The 20,755-nt window shown below is 43.9% G+C and overlaps 1 protein-coding gene across 4 annotated transcripts in view; it reads right to left on the bottom strand.

Annotated features, from left to right (window-relative positions):
* Positions 1-20,755, bottom strand: part of LOC110527404 (vang-like protein 1) — a 51,426-nt gene that overhangs the window by 21,258 nt on the left and 9,413 nt on the right. For all 4 annotated transcript variants that reach the window (XM_021608651.3, XM_021608649.3, XM_090240299.1 and 1 more), the window contains one exon: positions 9,270-9,399. In XM_021608651.3, coding sequence (XP_021464326.3) covers positions 9,270-9,399 — 130 coding nt within the window. The remainder of the gene's footprint in view (positions 1-9,269; positions 9,400-20,755) is intronic.

Below are 20,755 nucleotides of genomic sequence, written 5' to 3'. Positions count from 1 at the left end.
ATGTTTGTCAAACCAAAGTGTAGAAATATTAATGTTGCCAACCATTCAGTGTGTGTGTGTGTGTGTGTGTGTGTGTTACTAACGTGTCACCGGTGGGAATCTTTCTCCACATACACATTAAGTGAAATACAGTAACACTATGCGTGACTATAAATACAAGCTATTGTCTCCAATGTCTCAGCCTCCAGTATGTATGCTGCAGTAGTTTATGTGTCGGGGGGCTAGGGTCAGTTTGTTATACCTGGAGTACTTCTCCTGTCCTATTCGGTGTCCTGTGTGAATTTAAGTGTTCTCTCTCGAATTCTCTCTTTCTCTCTCTCGGAGGACCTGAGCCCTAGGACCATGCCTCAGGACTACCTGAAATGATGACTCCTTGCTGTCCCCAGTCCACCTGGCCGTGCTGCTGCTCCAGTTTCAACTGTTCTGCTTTATTATTATTATTATTATTATTATTATTATTATTATTATTATTATTATTATTATTATTATTATTATTATTATTATTATTATTATTATTATTATTATTATTATTATTATTATTATTATTATTATTATTATTATTATTGGACCATGCTGGTCATTTATGAACATTTGAACATCTTGGCCATGTTCTGTTATAATCTCCACCCGGCACAGCTAGAAGAGGACTGGCCACCCCACATAGCCTGGTTCCTCTAGGTTTCTTCCTAGGTTTTGGCCTTTCTAGGGAGTTTTTCCTAGCCACCGTGCTTCTACACCTGCATTGCTTGCTGTTTGGGGTTTTAGGCTGGGTTTCTGTACAGCACTTTGAGATATCAGCTGATGTACGAAGGGCTATATAAATACATTTGATTTGATTTGAATGTTAAATCACATGTCCATAAAAAGGGCTGTGCGCTGCGTGGTCTGTGGGGTAGATCAAACAGGGCCCTTTGCTCAGAGACGGAGCACAAGCACTCAACTGACTCCCGGGAAATGAGCGGTGTGGGGTTCTGTAAATATAGCAACGTACAGGGGACATTCCTAGAAGCTGTTAACATTCAGCCCCAACCACAGTTGACAAGCAATGCAAAGCAAACAAAGCTGCCGATTACATGTTAAGACAGAGAAGGTGGGCAGTAGCAATGTTCTACACGAACATGGAGGAAATAAGTGGAACAGTCAGGAACAAGGTGGGAGTTCAGACTGCCAGAAAGAGTTAGTAGAGATAAATAGGAGTTCTTCAGGTAAAATGATGACTTCTATTTAAACACTTGTCCTCTAACCCTCCTATCACATCGTGAGATGCAGCTCATTTTGAAATTCATGTAAAATGACCATAAGATTCCAGCTTTGTCATCACCGCCGTCATCACAGAGCAGATTTCTCCCTCCAAAAAGACGGCCATTTTTAAATCACTTCTAAAACAGTGGTCTCGCAGACAACAACAGCAACACCAAAAACACTGTCTCTCTCTGTATTTAACAAATGCACACTACTTGAACACGAATGGCTTGCCAGTTGCATGCATGTCAACTCCTTGGATCCAGACCTCAAATATCCACTTATATAGAAGGAAATGTTACAGCCCTTGGCCATCCAACACACAGTCCGTGGTTACTGTGTCTTACCTGGCCTGACTCTGTGCATGGCCCAGGGCTGAGAGCAGGAGTGTCCCCAGGTGGAGAGTTGGAGTCTTCCTCTTCCTTGGAGGTCTCCACCACCATCACCACCTCCACAGTCTCCATCAAAGCGGAGAGCTCATGTCGACACGGCAAACTTTAACGTGTAACAGCGTCGCCCGGCCAGGACAGGGAGAAGCTTGGCCATAGAGATCCAGCTAGTGCATCTCTCCACTCGGAGACAACCTACACTGCTGCAGCCTCACCACTAGATCTCCATCACTCTCCGAGAGAGATTGTACTGTATGGGCTGTGTGTCTCTGGGTTTAATGTACAGGCTTTGAAAAGCAACACACACACACACAGAGACAGAGAGACATCACATGGGATGTCCTAATAGCAGTGAGATGGGGGGGGGGGTGAAAGGGCCAGTGGAGGATGAAGAGGGGGTCCATTAAACAAACAGCCGTGCCCCCCAGAGAGAGAGAGAGCAAACAAAATAATAAACCAGTTAGGCTCAGAGGGCTCCTGCCTGCCACCCCATTATACCCCCCCCACATCTTTAAACGCTCTTTTCTATTCCTTCACTTCCCTGGGGCAACTTCTCTCATTCTCTCTCTGCTCATCTTTGCTCCAGTGAAAACCACTCTGTCCATTCCTTCTGAGCCACTGAGCACTGCAGTGATGGTGTTACGACTTCCCTGATCCCTCGTCAGCAAAGGGCCTGACGAGGGATCTGGGCGGTCCGGGCCAGCCAATGAACACACAGTGACGATGACAGTCTTTGTACGGGTGAACTGTTCATAGACATTGGATTGCAGGGTTTTAGCAGCCTCTATGGAGGATGACAATACAACCACACAGTCACACCAACGTTAGAAGACCCCTTGCTACTAAAAGACGGAGACGTCCTTAAAATAAACATAGAAACTCTTCAGATTCAAGTAAAATGCAGATCTCCAAAAGGACTGGAGTGGACATAGTAACTCACTTCCTGTGTGAAGGAGCGACGTCATTAGGGTTGCACATTTTGGGGAATATTCAGAGGTGGAACATTTCCATGGGAATTAATTGTAGATGTTTTTTGCATTGGATTTAAATACCATATCATAAGGGAGACAGAAACATAACCATTTTTCCTTAAAGTAGACATAATTGCAAATGATTAAATCCTTCCAATAGAAATAAAATGTAAAAAAATTGTTACGAATTGAACTTTAATTAAATGAGTTGACTCGTCACATGGGATGATTTCACTGAACAACAAAAGGGAATATTGAATAATCCCCAATGATCCATCACATCTCCCAAAAATGTTTTCGTCTGAAAATGATAAACTAGCAACTAAAGCTTTGGTTGTCTTCCTCTCAGGCTTCCATGTCTTCTCCCTGGACCTCCTCAATGTCCACCTCTTGAACATCAGACTGAGGCCTCATCTTCACTGTCATTTTCCAACCTTGCTGAGGATGGCTATTTGTCGGGCTCAAAAAGACTCAATTTCCCAGGTGGCCACCAATTATTCAACCCTTGTGTTGGTCAGCCTGTTGTGTGCTTTGGTGTGTGTGTTCCCAAACAAGGACCAGTTGCGATCTGAGGCAACTGATGTTGGTGGGATTTGGAGGATGGTGGAGGCAACAGAGAAAGAGCCTCTGATCCACAAAGTCCCTTCCACCAGGTGGCTGATGAGATATATCTGGAGTATTTCTCCTGTCTTATCCTGTGTCCTGTGAGAATTCAAGTACGCTCCCTCTAATTCTCTCTCTCTGAGGACCTGAGCCCTAGGACCATGCCTCAGGACTACCTGGCCTGCTGACTTCATGCTATCCCCAGTCCACCTGGTCATGCTTTCAACTGTTCTGCCTGGGGCGATGGAACCCTGACCTGTTCACTGGATGTGCTACCTTGTCCCGGACCTTTTTTGGACTCACTGTTTTGGACTCACTCTCTACCGCACCCGCTGTCTCTGAATGATCGGCTATGAAAGGCCAACTGACATTTACTCCTGAGGTGCTGTCCTGTTGCACCCTCTACAACCACAGTGACTATTATTATCTGACCATGCTGGTCACCTATGAATGTTTGAACATCTTGGCCATGTTCTGTTATAATCTCCACCTGGCATAGCCAGAAGAGGACTGGCCACCCCTCAGAGACTGGTTCCTCTCTAGGTTTCTTCCTAAGTTCCTGACTTTCAAGGGAGTTTTTCCTAGCCACCGTGCTTCTACATCTGCATTGCATGCTGTTTGGGGTTTTAGGCTGGGTTTCTGTACAGCACTTTGTGACATCGGCTGATGTAAAAAGGGCTTTATAAATACATTGATTGATTTTGTTGGCACAACTGCCGTATTGCATCTCCATCCCAAAGCCCTTGCTTGGAAGTGTACTTCGCCAGACTGCCAAGAAACCTTGCTCTCATCCAGGCCAAGGTGGCGAGACACTGTCGTGATGACACCATAGGCCTCGTTGATCTCTGCACCAGACAGGATGCTTTTGCCAGTATACTTGGGGTCCAACATGTACGCTCTTGTAGAATACTGGTTGAGGGGTGGAGATGATGTAGTTAATTATTCCTTGCCCACGAACATTCAACCACCCATCAGAGATGATCGCAATACAGTCTGCATTCTCTATGATTTGCCTGACCTTCACTTGAATTCTGCATCCAGAGTAGATAAAGCATGTCTGGTTGGAGGGGTGTATACTGGGTGAAGAACATTTAGAAATCTCTTCCAATACACATTGCATGTGAGCATCAGAGGTGAACCAGTTGCATACACAGCTCGAGCAAGACATTCATCAGTATTTCTGACTACGTTCCTCCATTGAGTAAAAAAAAACGTCTGATTCTAGGAGGACCATGAGCTGTTGCTGTCCATAAGGTGTCTAATTCATCATTTTCACCCCAAATAGAAGTGGAGGGACTTTGGTCAGAGGTTACTTGTTGTGAGCGCTGAGGGAACTTTATGCACTTGGCCAGATAATTCTGCATCATTGTTGCATTCTTCACATATGATTTGGCACAGTATTTGCAAATGTACACAGCTTTCCTTTTACATTAGCAGCAGTGAAATGTCTCCACACATGAGATAGTACCCGTGGTATTTTCCTGTAAAGATTTTTTTTTAATTAGTAAGAAACCCCAAATGCAATTCCATGTAGAGATAAATCTAACTGCTTAACTATTTATCTTACAAAGGCGTTGTTTAATGTTTTAAAATTAAACATGTATGGAAACCGGTGAATTAACACTCAGTTAGCAGGCTCAAGCAAGCTAAAACCCCAAAACGAACTAGCAGAAATTGTTAACAAGTTAGAAATGATTTAAACACACTTTGCTGTAGGCTACTATTTACTAGTTAACAAAAAATAATGCATGTCGTATAAAATATATTCACCCCACCCAGTATTGGAATCAAAACTTACCAGAAAGCATGTAGTCCTTGGCTCAGACAGTGTAGTAGTGTGGGCTCAATAGCATCTAATTACTGTGCAAGATCTTGAGAATCAGCTGTATGCAGAGGTTGGCTTTGAATTGGGGATAGTTTAACCAAAATATGCCACAAGACCTAGAATTGCCATATGTGTATCCCACAAAAAAAGTTCACTGTTATAAGCTAACTTTTTTAATGAATTTAAGCAAAATTCCCAAAATTAACTTCCCATGGAAAATTTCTGGAAAAATTCCGGAAACTTACCGGAAAGTTTCCGACCCTTTGCAACCCTAGACGTCTTCAACCACTTGTTTCCTGCATAGACGGCCTAGAAATCGCCTCAACCCCAAGAAAACCGTTCCAGAGCAAGGAACTTGCATGAGCAGAAAACACACGGAAACATGGAATAATTTTGTTTAAGAGACCTCAACTCGTAGAGAAGCAGAGACTCACCATGGAACAATGGGGGGTGTGGAAAAAGACATGAGAACAAGCCCCGTGCTGCATCCAAGGTCCCGACATCGCTACTACTGTACCTCGTACTTCCCCAACACAGACCTACCTGCACTCTGCTTAGAAATGCACTGTAGTCCTGTTGTTACCTCTTTACCTAACCATCTCAGAGGACAGGCACTGCTTTAATTGGGCAGAGTTAAACTGGAGAGAGAGAGCGGGGTAGACAGGGGTGGGGATGTAGAGGTGCACATGTTATGGGGTTGGGGGATCAGAGGCTGACAGAGTTTAGTTTGATGTCCCGTTGGCACTGCCTCCATTCTGGGGGGGGACTACGCCTGTCCCCCTTTGGATTCTGCCTGCAGTAAATTACTACAAAGACCAATTGGCAGCCGAAAACTTTGTTTTTTTTTGCCACTAAGCCGGATTCTCATTCACTTCAAAGCCGAGGTCAGGTAGTACACGATCATCACACAGATGTGAACATGTGCACTGGGGAGTACATGTGCAGCACACTGTGTAATGTGCCTTTACAAAACAGAATTAGCCTACATAACACAAACAAGCTTTGAGGTGGAGGCCTGGAATGAGTCACACACACACACACACACACACACACACGAGTACCATGTCTAATTGTTGGGTTTTAAGGATTCTGATTTCATTGACATCCCGTGAACTATAAATAAAGTTAGATCCACTTTCTCTTTTCAAACAGTCCTCTGTCTGTGTCAGCAGGAGAGGTGCGAGGTGGAGGGCTGTTCATTCTCAAAGAATGCTTCTTGGCTCTTACATATCATGTTTCTCCTGGGTGCCACTTCACATAATGGTGGAGCAGAAAGGACCTAGAGTGCATTCCTCAGATGCACAACTCTTATACCCTAGATGAGTACTTCAGAAGTCACCATTCCACATCTATGGTCTACCGTTACAACACTGATATAATGTATCATACGTGTATGCGAGTAGTCAAGACGAATAGGGACCGCTACTGTTCTCTCGACTGGAGAGGGTTGAGAGTCAGCGAACTAGCATAGCCTAGAGGCTGGAGCTTTGGACTGGTTCCCTCAATGGCAGCCGTTCAATATTGTAGCAAACTGCTCTGTTCAAACATCACTGCAGAATCACCTAGAGCTGCAAGCTCATAAAACTGTCAAGGCAAATGATGAGAAAATGGAGCATATTGAGACCAACGCCCTGATTTGCCAATTCAAAATACTGTACCCAAACACACAATGACAAACATACCGTATAAAGTATTTACTGTGTCACACAACAAGTTTTCATGACAAGCTCAACGGCAAACAACCCGAAACACACACAGTCACACACACATGCACCCTGACACACACAGTTCTTTCTGGAAGGCTGGTTATAGCAGAGTAACAGAGGGACACAGCTACACTGAGAGGTCACAGCTTGCTGAGGGCTGGCACCCTCCTGACAAACACAGCCCCTGCATCTGGGCTCACACACCGTGTCAAAGACACCACACAGTACACTCACACAGTGTCAAAACACAGAAGATACTCACACATACACAGCGCTACAGCCAACCCCCAGACACACACACTAACCAATTACACAAGGTGAAAAGCATATGAGTATGTCTGGATACATATTTCCAGAAAATAAACTTCCAAATTCAAAAGGACAGTCCAATGCATGGTTAAAAAGTTGTGCAGCCGGTCTATACTAGGGATATGCACGGTTAAAAAGTTGTGCAGCCGGTCTATACTAGGGATATGCACGGTTAAAAAGTTGTGCAGCCGGTCTATACTGGGGATATGCACGGTTAAAAAGTTGTGCAGCCGGTCTATACTAGGGATATGCGCGGTTAAAAAGTTGTGCAGCCGGTCTATACTGGGGATATGCACGGTTAAAAAGTTGTGCAGCCGGTCTATACTAGGGATATGCACGGTTAAAAAGTTGTGCAGCCGGTCTATACTAGGGATATGCACGGTTAAAAAGTTGTGCAGCCGGTCTATACTAGGGATATGCACGGTTAAAAAGTTGTGCAGCCGGTCTATACTAGGGATATGCACGGTTACTTGAATATTAGAATATCCGGACGGATATTCATTTTAGCAAGCAAAAATTATCGGCCTATTTTAACACTGAAAAAATAAAATGTTAATATCCATGTGATGTGACAATGCTACATACAAGGATATACCATGACATTTCAAATTATTCATTTAATAAAAACAAACTTTTCAATGTAGTTTTTATGACGCGACCCACAAAAAGACTGGTAGCCTTCGCATATGTAGCTTGTTGTTTATGCCTTTCACTAATGCAATGCAAGATGGATTAAAATAACAGAATTAAAAGCTAGCAAAATGAGAAGGTAGGCTACAACGAACTACCAACAGGTAGGCTGTTTTATCTGAATGGGGTTGGGGAGAAAGAGTAGCATGTGGCCTCAATTAGCCTAGCCAGCTATAGTTGGCTAGCTTAGCTAGCTTCTCTAGGCTACTCCAGTCAAGATAGATATGGGAGGCTGCTACAAATCAGCTAGTCTTGGCTATAGCCGAGTTGCATTGGCTACTGCTTCTTGCTCTCCTCCCCCCCGCACAGACGTTACACACACACCGCCTTAGCCACCTTAGTGAGTGGTAACGAGCGCAGCCCTGTACTGTGGGGACTGTGAGACCGGCAGGGCATAGCTTTTAACACAGCAGCTCCTCTCCATCTCTGAGGAGATTCCCAGAGAGCCTGTATTATTCTGACTGATGCCTATAGTACGCCCGTCAGCATTACCGCAGGCAGGGTGGACCACAACATGAACACATATACTGAGTGAGTACTGCTGTTCGCTGGCAAATCCTGTTGAGGCGCTTAATATATCACACACACACACACGCACGTGCGTACATACATGAACAGTACTAAATACTGTGTCGTGCGCACAAGTCTTGTTCATCCCGAGGAAGGGAGTTTGTCGAGTGGGTCAGTAAGGGTTATTGTAATGGTGAGAGAAGGGCTGGTAGTGGCAGTGTTGTTCTGGGCTATACTCCACTGTAGTGAATATAGAATTTGCACATGAACGGCAAAATCTCTTGTCCTCCAGTCTGTGTATAAGCCATAACATCTGGATCTGTCCAACTGTCTGTCTTGCTGTTAACATCTATTTTTATATCCCTCCCTCCATCTCTTTAAGGGCCAGGCAGACCTAGCACTCAAAGCCCACTTTCAGCAGTACTTTATCAGCCAAAGCCTGAAACCCTTAAAGCCAGAGTGCCCAGTGTTTAACACCAGAGACTATGTGCACATTGATCAGCTTGCTGTACAACACAAAGGGACATAAACATACTGTGTGTAATCTGAAAGCCTCAATCAGGCCTGTGAAGTCCTCCGCTCAACCAGAAAGGCACAGGGCTTACCCGGACAGTAGATAGACTCGCTCCCATGAGGGGATTTATACATTTGTATTACAAAGAAGTTGTTTACCATAAATCCAACTACAAGCACTGATAAACAGCCACGTGAGCCGAGCTGTCCACCGGTGAATACTGTATGTGCCTGTGCCTTTATGATTAAATTACCATCAAAATGAGGCATTGCACAATTAATTCAAAATCAGGGGGAAAAAACAACAGAAATACAGAAATGTAAAAGTTAAGGAGTTGTCATGTGAGAAAAAGGTCAAGTTCATATTTGGAGGGTTTCCAGCAATGTGGTTTGTTCCCTGTCTGGGCTGTGTGGGCTGTCTGGGCTGTGTGGGCTGTGTGGGCTGTCTGGGCTGTGTGGGCTGTCTGGGCTGTGTGGGCTGTCTGGGCTGTGTGGGCAGGGATTGGCCTACCTGGACCTCCTCCCCCAGTACAGACGAGTCTCCCAGCAGCGGTTCTGCTGGCGGTGCGTTGATGGTGACAGACTTCTCCGAGCGGCTGCCATCCTTGCTGCGTGACTTGTGGTGGTCGCGGCTGCGTTCCCTGAGAAACAACGACAGGTACACCGGGTGAGTCGACGGGTATGGGGTTACCATGACAACCAGCACAACGGAGGAGAGGAAGAGAGCATGTCAGCGTGGAGATAGCAATGGACTGCCACACACTGGATTTCAAGCAAAACCTCATGTTATTTCTCTCTTTGGTTCCCATTCTCTCCCTCTTTCCTCCATAGCGTCAGCAACAACAGGGTTAAAGGAGCCATCATCCCCTACGACATTAATCCTGCTGGCTTTTACTTTGAATTTCTTTAATTAGTCTTTTCTCACAGTGAACGTCTGCAGGGGCTTAGCTGAAAACTCAGACACACAAAAATGCTAGAACAGGCAGACGCTGTTTGAATCAGAAAAGAGGACCAGGGGCCAAGGGGAATAGAGGACCAGAGGAATAGGGGACCAGAGGAATAGGGGACTAGGGAACCAGAGGAATAGGGGACCAGAGGAATAGAGGACTAGGGAACCAGAGGAATAGGGAACCAGAGGAATAGAGTACCAGGGGAATAGGGGACTAGGGAACCAGGGGAATAGAGGACTAGGGAACCAGGGGAATAGAGGACTAGGGGACCAGAGGAAAAGAGGACCATTAATATAACTTAACCCTTCTTATAGTTACATGGGAGGGGGGGGGGGGGGTGAATGAGCAAATAGGAAGCCGGGGATGAATAGGTGGCCATGATGGTATGAGGGCCAGATTGGGAATTTAGCCAGGACACTGGGGTTAACACCCCTACTCTTACAATAAGCTTTATGGGATCTTTAGTGACCACAGAGTCAGGACACCCGTTTAACGTCCCATCTGAAAGACGGCACCCTACACAGGGCAATGTCCACAATCACCGCCATGGGTTATTGGGATTATACATTTTTTGACAAGAGAAAAGTGTGCTTCATACTGGCCCTCCAACACCACTTCCAGCAGTATCTAGTCTCCCATCCAGGGATCGACCAGGACCAACCCTGCTTAGCTTCAGAGGCAAGATAGCAGTGGGAGACTAGGGGAGCAGAAAACTAGGGGATTGGGGACCAGGAGAGTAGAGGACTGGGGGACCAGGCCTTTACATGTTGATGCGTCTAAAGCATATTCCATTCCTTGCCTACCTCATGACCTAACTACTGCCAACTACCAACCAAACCGTTGTGAACTCTCCACTACTTCATACCATGTTAAATCTCCCCGCGAGGCCCATTAGCATACTGACCCTCTTCACCTTCCCGCTCCCCAGATCCTGTGTGGGAGTGAGTGACAGACAGGGTTTCTCCATCCATCCACATACAGTACTACACATGGTCTGTGACCACTGCAGCTCCGTCATGGCTCTACTACCCCGGACACTGAGGAGGCTCATCGCCCTCCCAGCCTCCACTAATCTGATCTCTAGTCAATCCCATTCTATTTCCAATTGCCCTCAGCCATGGTACTGTGCTGTAGCTAGATACTCATGGTCTGGTCTGTTAGAGGGATAGCCATGGTACTGTATTGTACAGTAGCTAGATACTGCACCTTCTGGTCTGTTACAGAGGGGCAGTGTGAGAATAGAAGAGAGATGAGGAGAGAGAGAGAGAGAGAGAGAAACAGGCTAGAGTGGAGATAGCAGGGCAGGCTAGGTCTGATCTAATTTATCGAAGAGGGATTACGGGGGAAACAAACAAGTTACTGAATGAAAATTGTGTTACACGACATTATTAAAACCTCCAGGAATTGTAAATGCTAGACAACAAGGGCTGAATTCTAACCGGAGTGCCACCCAGTGACATCTACAAACAACTTCTGGGACAACCATGATTTAAAACACACACAAACCTCTAGTTATGATTAAGACCAAGTACAGTTCAAGATATTGCTGCCATTTTTCTTTTGACCCAAAATGTTAATTTCTTGTCCTCTGAGCTTATCTCCGTGTTAGGAGTCTTCTGTGAAGACTAGGGTTGCAAAGGGTCGGAAACTTTCTGGTAAATTTCCAGGAAATTCTTCTGAAAAATTTCCATGTGAAGTTACTTTTGGGAATTTTGCTTAAATTCATTAAAAAAAAGTTAGCTTACAACCGTGAACCTTTTTTGTGGGATACACATGGCAATTCTAGGTCTTGTGGAATATTTTGGTTAAACTATCCCGATTCAATGGAATTGCAACCCTCTGCATGTACAGTGCACTCTTCCATCACATGCACAGCTGATTCTCAAGATATTGCACACTAATAAGATGCTATTGAGCCCAAACTACTACACTGTCTGAGCCAAGGACTATATGCTTTCTGGTATGTTTTGATTACAACACTGGGTGGGGTGAATATATTTGTGACATACATGATTTTTTTGGTTAACTAGTACATTGTAGCCTAAAGCAGTGTGTTTAAATAATTTCTAACATGTAAACAATTTCTACTAGTTCGTTTTTGCTACCATGTGGGTTTTAGCTTGCTTGAGTCTGCTACCTGAGTTAATTCACCTGTTTCCATACATGTTTCATTTTAAAGCATTTATCTTACAAAGGAATTGTTTAACCTCTTGGAGTGTAGGGGGTAGTATTTTGATGTTTGGATGAAAAAATTATCCAAAACTAAACTGCCTATTTCTCAGGCCCTGAATCTAGACAATGCATATAATTGTCAGATTAGGATAGAAAACACTAAAAGTTTCCAAAACTGTCAAAATATTGTCTGAGTATAACAGGACTGATATTGCAGGTAAAAACCAGAGGAAAATCCAACCAGGAAGTGCTGTTTTTCCTGAAACCTCAGTTCCATTGCATGCCTTCCCCCCATTTAAAGGGATATCAACCAGATTCCTTTCTCTATGGCTTAAACATGGTGTGAACAGTCTTTAGACATAGTTTCACGCTTTTATTCTGAAAAATGAGCGAGAAAGATCACATCGCTTCATTGTATGGCTGGGTGCCACCAGAGTTTTGCATGCGCAATAACTTGGAGCAGACATTTTTTTCTCTCTCTCCTATTGAAAAAGCTACGGTCCGGTTGAAATATTATCGATTATTTATTGTAAAAACAACCTGAGGATTGATTATAAAAAACGTTTGACGTTTCTACGAACTTTACGGATACTATTTGGAATTTGTCTGCACCGTCGTGACCACTCGAGCCTGTGGATTTCTGAACAAAACGCGCCAAACAAATGGAGGTATTTTGGATATAAAAATAATCTTTATCGAACAAAAGGAACATTTATTGCGTAACTGGGAGTCTCGTGAGTGCAAACATCCGAAGATCAAAGGTAAGCGATTAATTTTATTGCTTTTCTGACTTTCGTGACCATTCTACTTTGCTGCTAGCTGTTTGTAATGTTTTGTCTGCTGAGAGAGATGTCCTAACAAACGCTTGGATAGCTTTTGCTGTAAAGCTTTTTTGAAATCTGACAAGCAAGGTGGATTAACAACAAGCGAAACTGTGTTTTGCTATATTGCACTTGTGATTTCATGAAAATGTATTATTTTTAATTTGAATTTGGTGCTCTGCAATTCAGCGGATGTTGATGAAAATGATCCCGCTGAAGGGAACAGTGCGCCAAGAAGTTTTAATCTAACTGCTTAACTATTTATCTGTACATGGAATTGTATTTGTTGTTTTTTACTCATATTTTTCAAATCTTTACAGGAAAATGCCACGGACACTATCTGATGTGTGGAGACATTTCAGTGCAGCTAATATAGAAGGAAAAGCTGTGTACACTTGCAAATACTGTGCCAAATCATATGTGAAGAATGCAACAAAGATGCAGAATTATCTGGCCAAGTGCATAAAGTTTCCTCAACGCTCACAATAAGAAAAAGTCCCTCTACTTCTATTCGAGGTGAAAATGATGAATCAGACACCTTATCAATAGCAACAGCTCATATTCCTCCTGGAATCAGAAGTTGTTTTTTTACTCAATGGAGGAACGTAGTCAGAGAAATGCTGATGAATGTCTTTCTCGAGCTGTGTATGCAACTGGTTCACCTCTGATGCTCACAGGCAATGTGTATTGGAAGAGATTTCTGAATGTTCTTCACCCAGTATACACCCCTCCAACCAGACATGCTTTATCTGCTCATTTGCTGGATGCAGAGTTCAGAGTTCAAGTGAAGGTCAAGCAAATCATAGAAAGCAGACTATTGCAATCATCTCTGATGGGTGGTTGAATGTTCGTGGGCAAGGAATAATTAACTACATCATCTCCACAAAGGAAACTGCAGTTCTGAAATACATCAAAAAGCGTGAAGACTTCTGCCTGAAGTCCATACATGCCGCAGCGTACATGTTGGACCCCAAGTATGCTGGCAAAAGCATCCTGTCTGGTGCAGAGATCAACGAGGCCTATGGTGTCATCACGACAGTGTCTCGCCACCTTGGCCTTGATGAAGTTCTTGGCAGTCTGGCGAAGTACACTTCCAAGCAAGGGCTTTGGGATGGAGATGACATATGGCAGTCGTGCCAACATATCTCATCAGCCACCAGGTGGAAGGTACTGTGGATCTGAGGCTCTTTCCCCTGTTGCCTCCATCATCCTCCAAATCCCACCAATATCAGCCGCCTAAGAGCGCAACGGGTCCTTGTTTGGAAACACACACACACACAAAGCACGCAAGAGGCTGAACAATACAAGGGTTGAAAAATGTATGGCCATCCAGTCAAATTTGAGGCTTTTTGAGCCTGACAAATAGCCATCCTCAGCAAGGTTGGAAAGTGACAGTGAAGATGAGGCCTCAGAGACTGATGTTCAAGAGGTGGACATTGAGGAGGTCCAGGGAGAAGACATGGAAGCCTGAGAGGAAGACAACCAAAGCTTTAGACGCTTTAGTTTCTGGACTATCATTTTACAGACATGTTGAAAACATTTTTGGGAGATGCGATGCATCATTGGGGATCATTCAATATTCCCTTTTGTTGTTCAGTGAAATCATCACGCAACTCATTTAATTAAAGTTCAATTCATAACTACATTATTTATTGTGTATCTATTGGAAGGATTTAATCATTTGCAATTATGTCTACTTATGATAAGGTAAAAGGTGTACGTTTGTCTCCATATGATATGGTAAATATATCCAATGCAAAACACATCTCCATTTAAATGGTATTAATATTAATTCCCATTTATTCCCACGGAAAGTTTCCACCTCTGAATATTCCCCAAAATGTGCAACCCTAGTTAAGACTATAAAATGGAGGGGATTTTCTTGTATCTTTCTTTCACTGCAGGCAGTAACATGGCCACCTCAGTATCAGGCAGAGTACCCTGGTGTGTTACAGTATGCCTTGTTTAGGGATGTTCAAATCCTTTAGAATACCTCACGTTGTCATATCAGATTCACTTTTTGGTGCAAAGCACTGTAGATATGTATTCCTTATGCATTAGGATAAATGCCACAAACAACATATGATGGTTCAATAGGTGTTACTGGCACATTTTACCCTGCCGTTATGGAACATGGGCATGGATTTGGTTGTAAGAACTCGACGCCAGGTCATGAAATGCAAGCTTAAGAAAAGTGCAATGTGGATATTCAATGACATTGATCACATAGATCCATTATTGATTGACCTAAAGCAATCAAACAGCAATCAGTTTAAACTAAATAGATGAGTCACACTTCAGAGGGCCGCTTACGCATACAGCATAGATAAAGTGGTTGGAGGATCAATGCTGATCGGACGGCCCATCAGGATATCCTGACATTAGGCTCATCAGGGAAGTGGTGTGATTGGCTGCTATGGAAGTAATGGACCTCTATAGAAGCCAATGTGTTGTGATAGAAGGGTGTTCACCTCTCTGTTTCCTGCCTCTATTCTGGTGTTTCCGTTTTGAACAGGACACGGTTTCACACTAAAAATGACCACAGCCAACTTCCCAACCACAAACGCAGGTAAATACCCAAAAAATGCATTATTTAACAATTGCTTAAAAGAAAGTTCAACATTCAAAGCAAAGATAATTGGAACAAAGTGGTGCAGGATTTGTATGAAATATATTTATTCATTGACACAGGGAAATCTGAAGTCAGTCATAGTGGATTGGCATTTTGTACCATTCATTTTCACTGGGGACTCCCAGAGAGGACATTGATATTACATTACTTCAACACTGCATGGTACTCCAGAAATAACAGGAGAGGCACCAAGAGCCATTCATAACTAATACATTGAATCTAGAAGGAAGCGGAGATCGAAGTAATCCTTAATTAAATGATGGATATCATTATTAGTGCTACAATTAGTCCAGCGAGGAGCATGATCATCATTCACACTGACAGTGATGATGATTAGTAATTGGAGGAGCCCTATTGGGAGATACAGTTGAAGTCAGAAGTTTACATACATTTAAACTCAGTTTTTCATAATTCCTGACATTTAATTGAAGTAAAAATTCCCTGTTTTACGTTAGTTAGGATCACTACATTATTTGAAGAATGTTTAATGTCAGAATAATAGTAGAGTGATTTAATTCAGCTTTTATTTCTTTCATCACGTTCCCAGTGGGTCAGAAGTTTACATACAATGAATTAGTATTTGGTAGCATTTCCTTTAAATTGTTTAACTTGGGTCAAATGTTTTGGGTAGCCTTCCATGAGCTTCTCACAATAAGTTGGGTGAATTTTGGCCCATTCCTCCTGACAGAGCTGGTGTAACTGAGTCAGGTTTGTAGACCTCCTTGCTCGCAGACGCTTTTTCAGTTCTGCCCACACATTTTCTATAGGCTTGAGGTCAGGGCTTTGTGATGGCCACCCAATATCTTGACTTTGTTGTCCTTAAGCTATTTTGCCACAACTTTGGAAGAATGCTTGGGGTGATTGTCCATTTGGAAGACCCATTAGCAACCAAGCTTTAACTTCCTGACTGATGTTTTGAGATGTTGCTTCAATATATCCACGTAATTTTCTCCTTCATGATGTCATTTATTTTGTGAAGCACACCAGTCACTCCTGCAGCACAGCACCCGCACATCATGATGCTGCCACCCCCGTGCTTCAGGGTTGGGATGGTTTTCTTTGGCTTGCAAGCCTCCCTCTTTTTCCTCCAACCATAACAATGGTCATTATGGCCAAACAGTTCTATTTTAGTTTAATCATACCAGAAGACATTTCTACAAAAAGTACGATCTTTGTCCCCATGTGCAGTTGCAAACCGTAGTCTGGCTTTTTTATGGCGGTTTTGGAGCAGTGGCTTCTTCCTTGCTGAGCGGCCTTTCAGGTTATCGTTTTACTGTGGCTATAGATACTTTTGTACCTGTTTCCTCCCTTCACAAGGTCCTTTGTTGTTGTTCTGGGATTGATTTGCACTTTCCGCACCAGAGTACGTTCATCTCAACGAGACAGAACGCATATCCTTCCTGAGGAGTATGATGGCTGTGTGGTCCCATGGTGTTTATACTTGCTTACTATTGTTTATACAGATGAACGTGGTACCTTCAGGCATTTGGAAATTGCTCCCAAGGATGAACCAGACTTGTGGAGGTCTACTATTGTTTTTCTGGGGTCTTGGCTGATTTATTTTGATGTTTGCCTGATGTCAAGCAAAGAGGCACTGAGTTTGAAGGTAGGCCTTTGAAATACATCCACAGGTACACCTCCAATTTACTCAAATTGTCAATTAGCCTATAAGAAGCTTCTAAAGCCATGACATCATTTTCTGGAATTTTCCAAGCTGTTTAAAGGCACAGTCAATTTAGTGTACGTAAACTTCTGACCCACTGGAATTGAGATACAGTGAATTATAAGTGAAATAATCTGTATATAAACAGTTGTTAAAAATGACTTGTGTCACACACAGTAGATATCCTAACCGACTTTCCAAAACTATAGTTTGTTAACAAGAAATTCGTGGAGTGGTTGAAAAACTAGTTTTAAATGACTCCAACTTAAGTGTATGTAACCTTTCGACTTCAACTGTAGATGATGGTGAGGAGAGTGGGTGAGGAACTTATTACAGTTGTCATTTATATGGTACTGTACTACTGCACAGCCAGGATTGGGTAGGGGGGTATACTACAATGCAGGATCAAGGAGTTAGCCTGCTAACTTGCCTAAATATTCTGGAAATAAATTATTATTAGAAAAATAAGTAGACCATGCCCCCTTTAAGCTTAACTCAACCACCAAAAATGAATATCTAAGTTTAGCTTTATGAACAAAAAAAGAACGAGTTATGTCTGGTGGTTAATCAAAGTTAGCTGGCTTACTCATTGATATTCCTTTCTTGTATACCCCTCTATCTAATACCAGGTCATGTGAAACATAGGGGTTGTAAGTTAGATACGGGTAGGATCAGTTAAGTTGTTTATATGTGAGTCGATGTAAAGATTGGATGACTCATCCACTGGTGCATCTGGAGGCAGCTGCTTATGACTGGTGTGATTGTTTAAAATCAATGTAGGATGGAAGATGAAGGAGAGAGTCTCAAGCACCCTTTTTATATCCCAGTCTGCCTTTCAGAAACAGACTTCAGGAAGGCAGAAAGTAGCTTGTGGGCAAATCAATGTGCATCTCTTCCTCCTCTCATCCTCCTCCTCCTGCATCATTAACACACAACGCCAGCCAGCCTCATTGCTATTCTACAGCCCTCCTCTGGTATCATTTGATTAAAAGGAATTTGACTTCCAGCGTGGCTTCCTAAAGCAGATATGGCTTTTAGATGGAGGATGGAAGCCTGGCAAGCTAGGGCAGAGCCAAACCTGGGAGCGATTTCCACCGCAACACCCGCAGTTAAGTCTGACACTGTCTGTGCACCCCCTCTTACTGACACACTGGGCTGCGGGAAACGGGGCCAATTTACACCTCCTCCGCCAAGAGTCTGGATGAATTTGCTCGCTTTCCACATGGCTGGCCAGCCAAACCACACACCTGTGTAAAATAGGCCCCGTGTCAATGCAGAGCTCAGAGCCCGCGAAGCTAGGTACTTACTGCCAGTGTCAGCTAACAGGAGGCTGACGAGGAGCCAAATACATAACCACACTCTCAGAACAATCATATTACAGAGAGCGAGAGGCCGTTTTCACTTCACCTTGAGTGGCCGCGCTCAATGACACTGGCAGCTCTGCTCACTCTGTGTAACTGTAACGAGGAAGGGGGGCGAACAGGCAAAGAGGTGTGGCTGATAGAAAGACAACATTAAACTAACAAAGGCCATTTACTCAAGTCTAGGTCAACACAGCCACGGTCTCTATAGCTTCATGCCTGGCCATGGCACATTCATTTGCCCATCCCTCATATTGACTGGGAGAATCCATGGCGGCAGCATTGCTCAATGACACTTCTCCACAGTGTTGAGCCAGAGAGAGAGGGGCCCGGGGAGCAGTGCGTGATAGGAGCCGAGGTGAGGCCAGACTGTTGGCTAGGATTAACTCCACTATCAGGTGACAGGGTACACACTGTATGACATGTACCAGTGTTTCCACTATAGCATTAGTCAGGCAAGGCGGGTCCCTCTTCTTGACTTGCTCTGTAGTCCCATGACTAAAATAAATGTAGTTTCAGTTAGAAATTGAAAAAGCAGCATGTGGGTAGGGGGACTTTTCACTCCACTTGGCTTTTCCATAAGCATCAACTCTAATCAGAAAGTTCCAGAAATAGGGCGTCTCTCCAAAATGTGGCCTGCCTCAGAAATGGGAACAGTTTGGGGAAACATAATACCCAAGCAGCAAAGGGATTAAAAGTTTGGCATGAGATAGTGTAATTCATTCAATTCCCTGTGTTAAAAAGAGTGTGCCGCCATATAATTGGAGTTCTACCAATCAAAAAGAGCCAATGTTCCACATGACTGACTACCAATGTGAGACTCACTAGTCAATGATCAATGGCACGCTCCACAGCCACAGAAGAGCCCCTCTCTGGAGAAGAGAAAGGAGCCTCAGAAGTTACTGTCGTAACTCAACACCACCATTACAGCGGATGCAGAAAGGCAGGTGATCTTGGTCTGGAAGAATCGTCAGTAGCTAGCAAACTACTCTGATGTCCTTCAAATGACCAAGCACCACTGTCTACAGAGGCACAGTGGCTTACAATGGGGACTGACTGGGTCCCTGTGTATAAATCGCACTAGAGACAACACTGCAAAAACAACACAAGGCAGTGACCCGGAGTCAGTGGGAGAGACGTTTAACACGGTATAGTAGCACGCAGCTTGAACCATGGTAAGATCTTAGAAATCCACCTCCTGCTGTGGACCATCAAAGTTAATTCTGTAGTATGTTTTTTAGCTTTAGTTGTGTACCATGGCCAGACACGGGATCTCAGAGAGGCACACAGCTGTTTACATGTCTGCTTGTGTGTGTGTGTTTGTGTGTATCCATCAAAGTCTGGCACAGATGCAATTAGACAATGGCAACCTGAAGCCTCTTCATGCATGGCACCCGTCAGAGTAAAAGGATTATACTTCAGATGAGACAGAGATTTTCAAAGCCAAGCGTTTCTCTTTTGTCTATTGAATTAGAGGCCAGCCAGTGGCCTTAGCATCGTGGGAGAGAGGAGCGAGTGGAAAGGTGTTTAGAAAGGAGGCCCTGTATCGCCGTCACTCACTTCCTGCAGCCCAAACGGCACCCTATTCCTTACATAGTGCACTACTTTTGACTAGAGCCCTGTGGGCCCTGGCCAGAAACAGTGCACTATATAGGGAATAAGGTGATCTTTAGGACACAGTCACTCTCTTCAGAGTTACAGATACAGGAAGAGAGGGGATTGGGTGATCTTTAGGACAGTCACTCTCTCCAGAGTTACAGATACAGGAAGAGAGGGGATTGGGTGATCTTTAGGACAGTCACTCTCTCCAGAGTTAAATATACAGGAAGAGAGGGAATAGGGTGATCTTTAGGACACAGTCACTTTCTCCAGAGTTACAGATACAGGAAGAGATGGAATAGGGTGATCTTTAGGACACAGTCACTCTCTTCAGAGTTAAATATACAGGAAGAGAGGGAATAGGGTGATCTTTAGGACAGTCACTTTCTCCAGAGTTACAGATACAGGAAGAGAGGGGATTGGGTGATCTTTAAGACAGTCACTCTCTCCAGAGTTACAGATACAGGAAGAGAGGGGATTGGGTGATCTTTAGGACAGTCACTCTCTCCAGAGTTACAGATACAGGAAGAGAGGGAATAGGGTGATCTTTAGGACAGTCACTCTCTCCAGAGTTACAGATACAGGAAGAGAGGGGATAGGGTGGGAAAGTGAGTGCCCCTCCCCCACACCAAAGCCCACTTTCATTTACAACAGTGTGCCCAGTTTTCATTGCCTAGCTTCAGACTACAAGGTCAAATCTTCCCCCCGGGAGACCGTGAGAGGAGCGCTGGGGCAGGGGAGCAGAGAGGCCTCTCCATCCAGTGATACGCCTGTCCCCGTCTATCCCATGGGAGTGGTG

The sequence above is a fragment of the Oncorhynchus mykiss genome, chromosome 7, assembly GCF_057628025.1.
Source record: "Oncorhynchus mykiss isolate SJ-2025 chromosome 7, ASM5762802v1, whole genome shotgun sequence".
In the NCBI taxonomy this organism is placed as follows: domain Eukaryota; kingdom Metazoa; phylum Chordata; class Actinopteri; order Salmoniformes; family Salmonidae; genus Oncorhynchus; species Oncorhynchus mykiss.
Note: the sequence above shows the minus strand (reverse complement) of the source record. Positions and strands in the feature narration are given on the sequence as shown.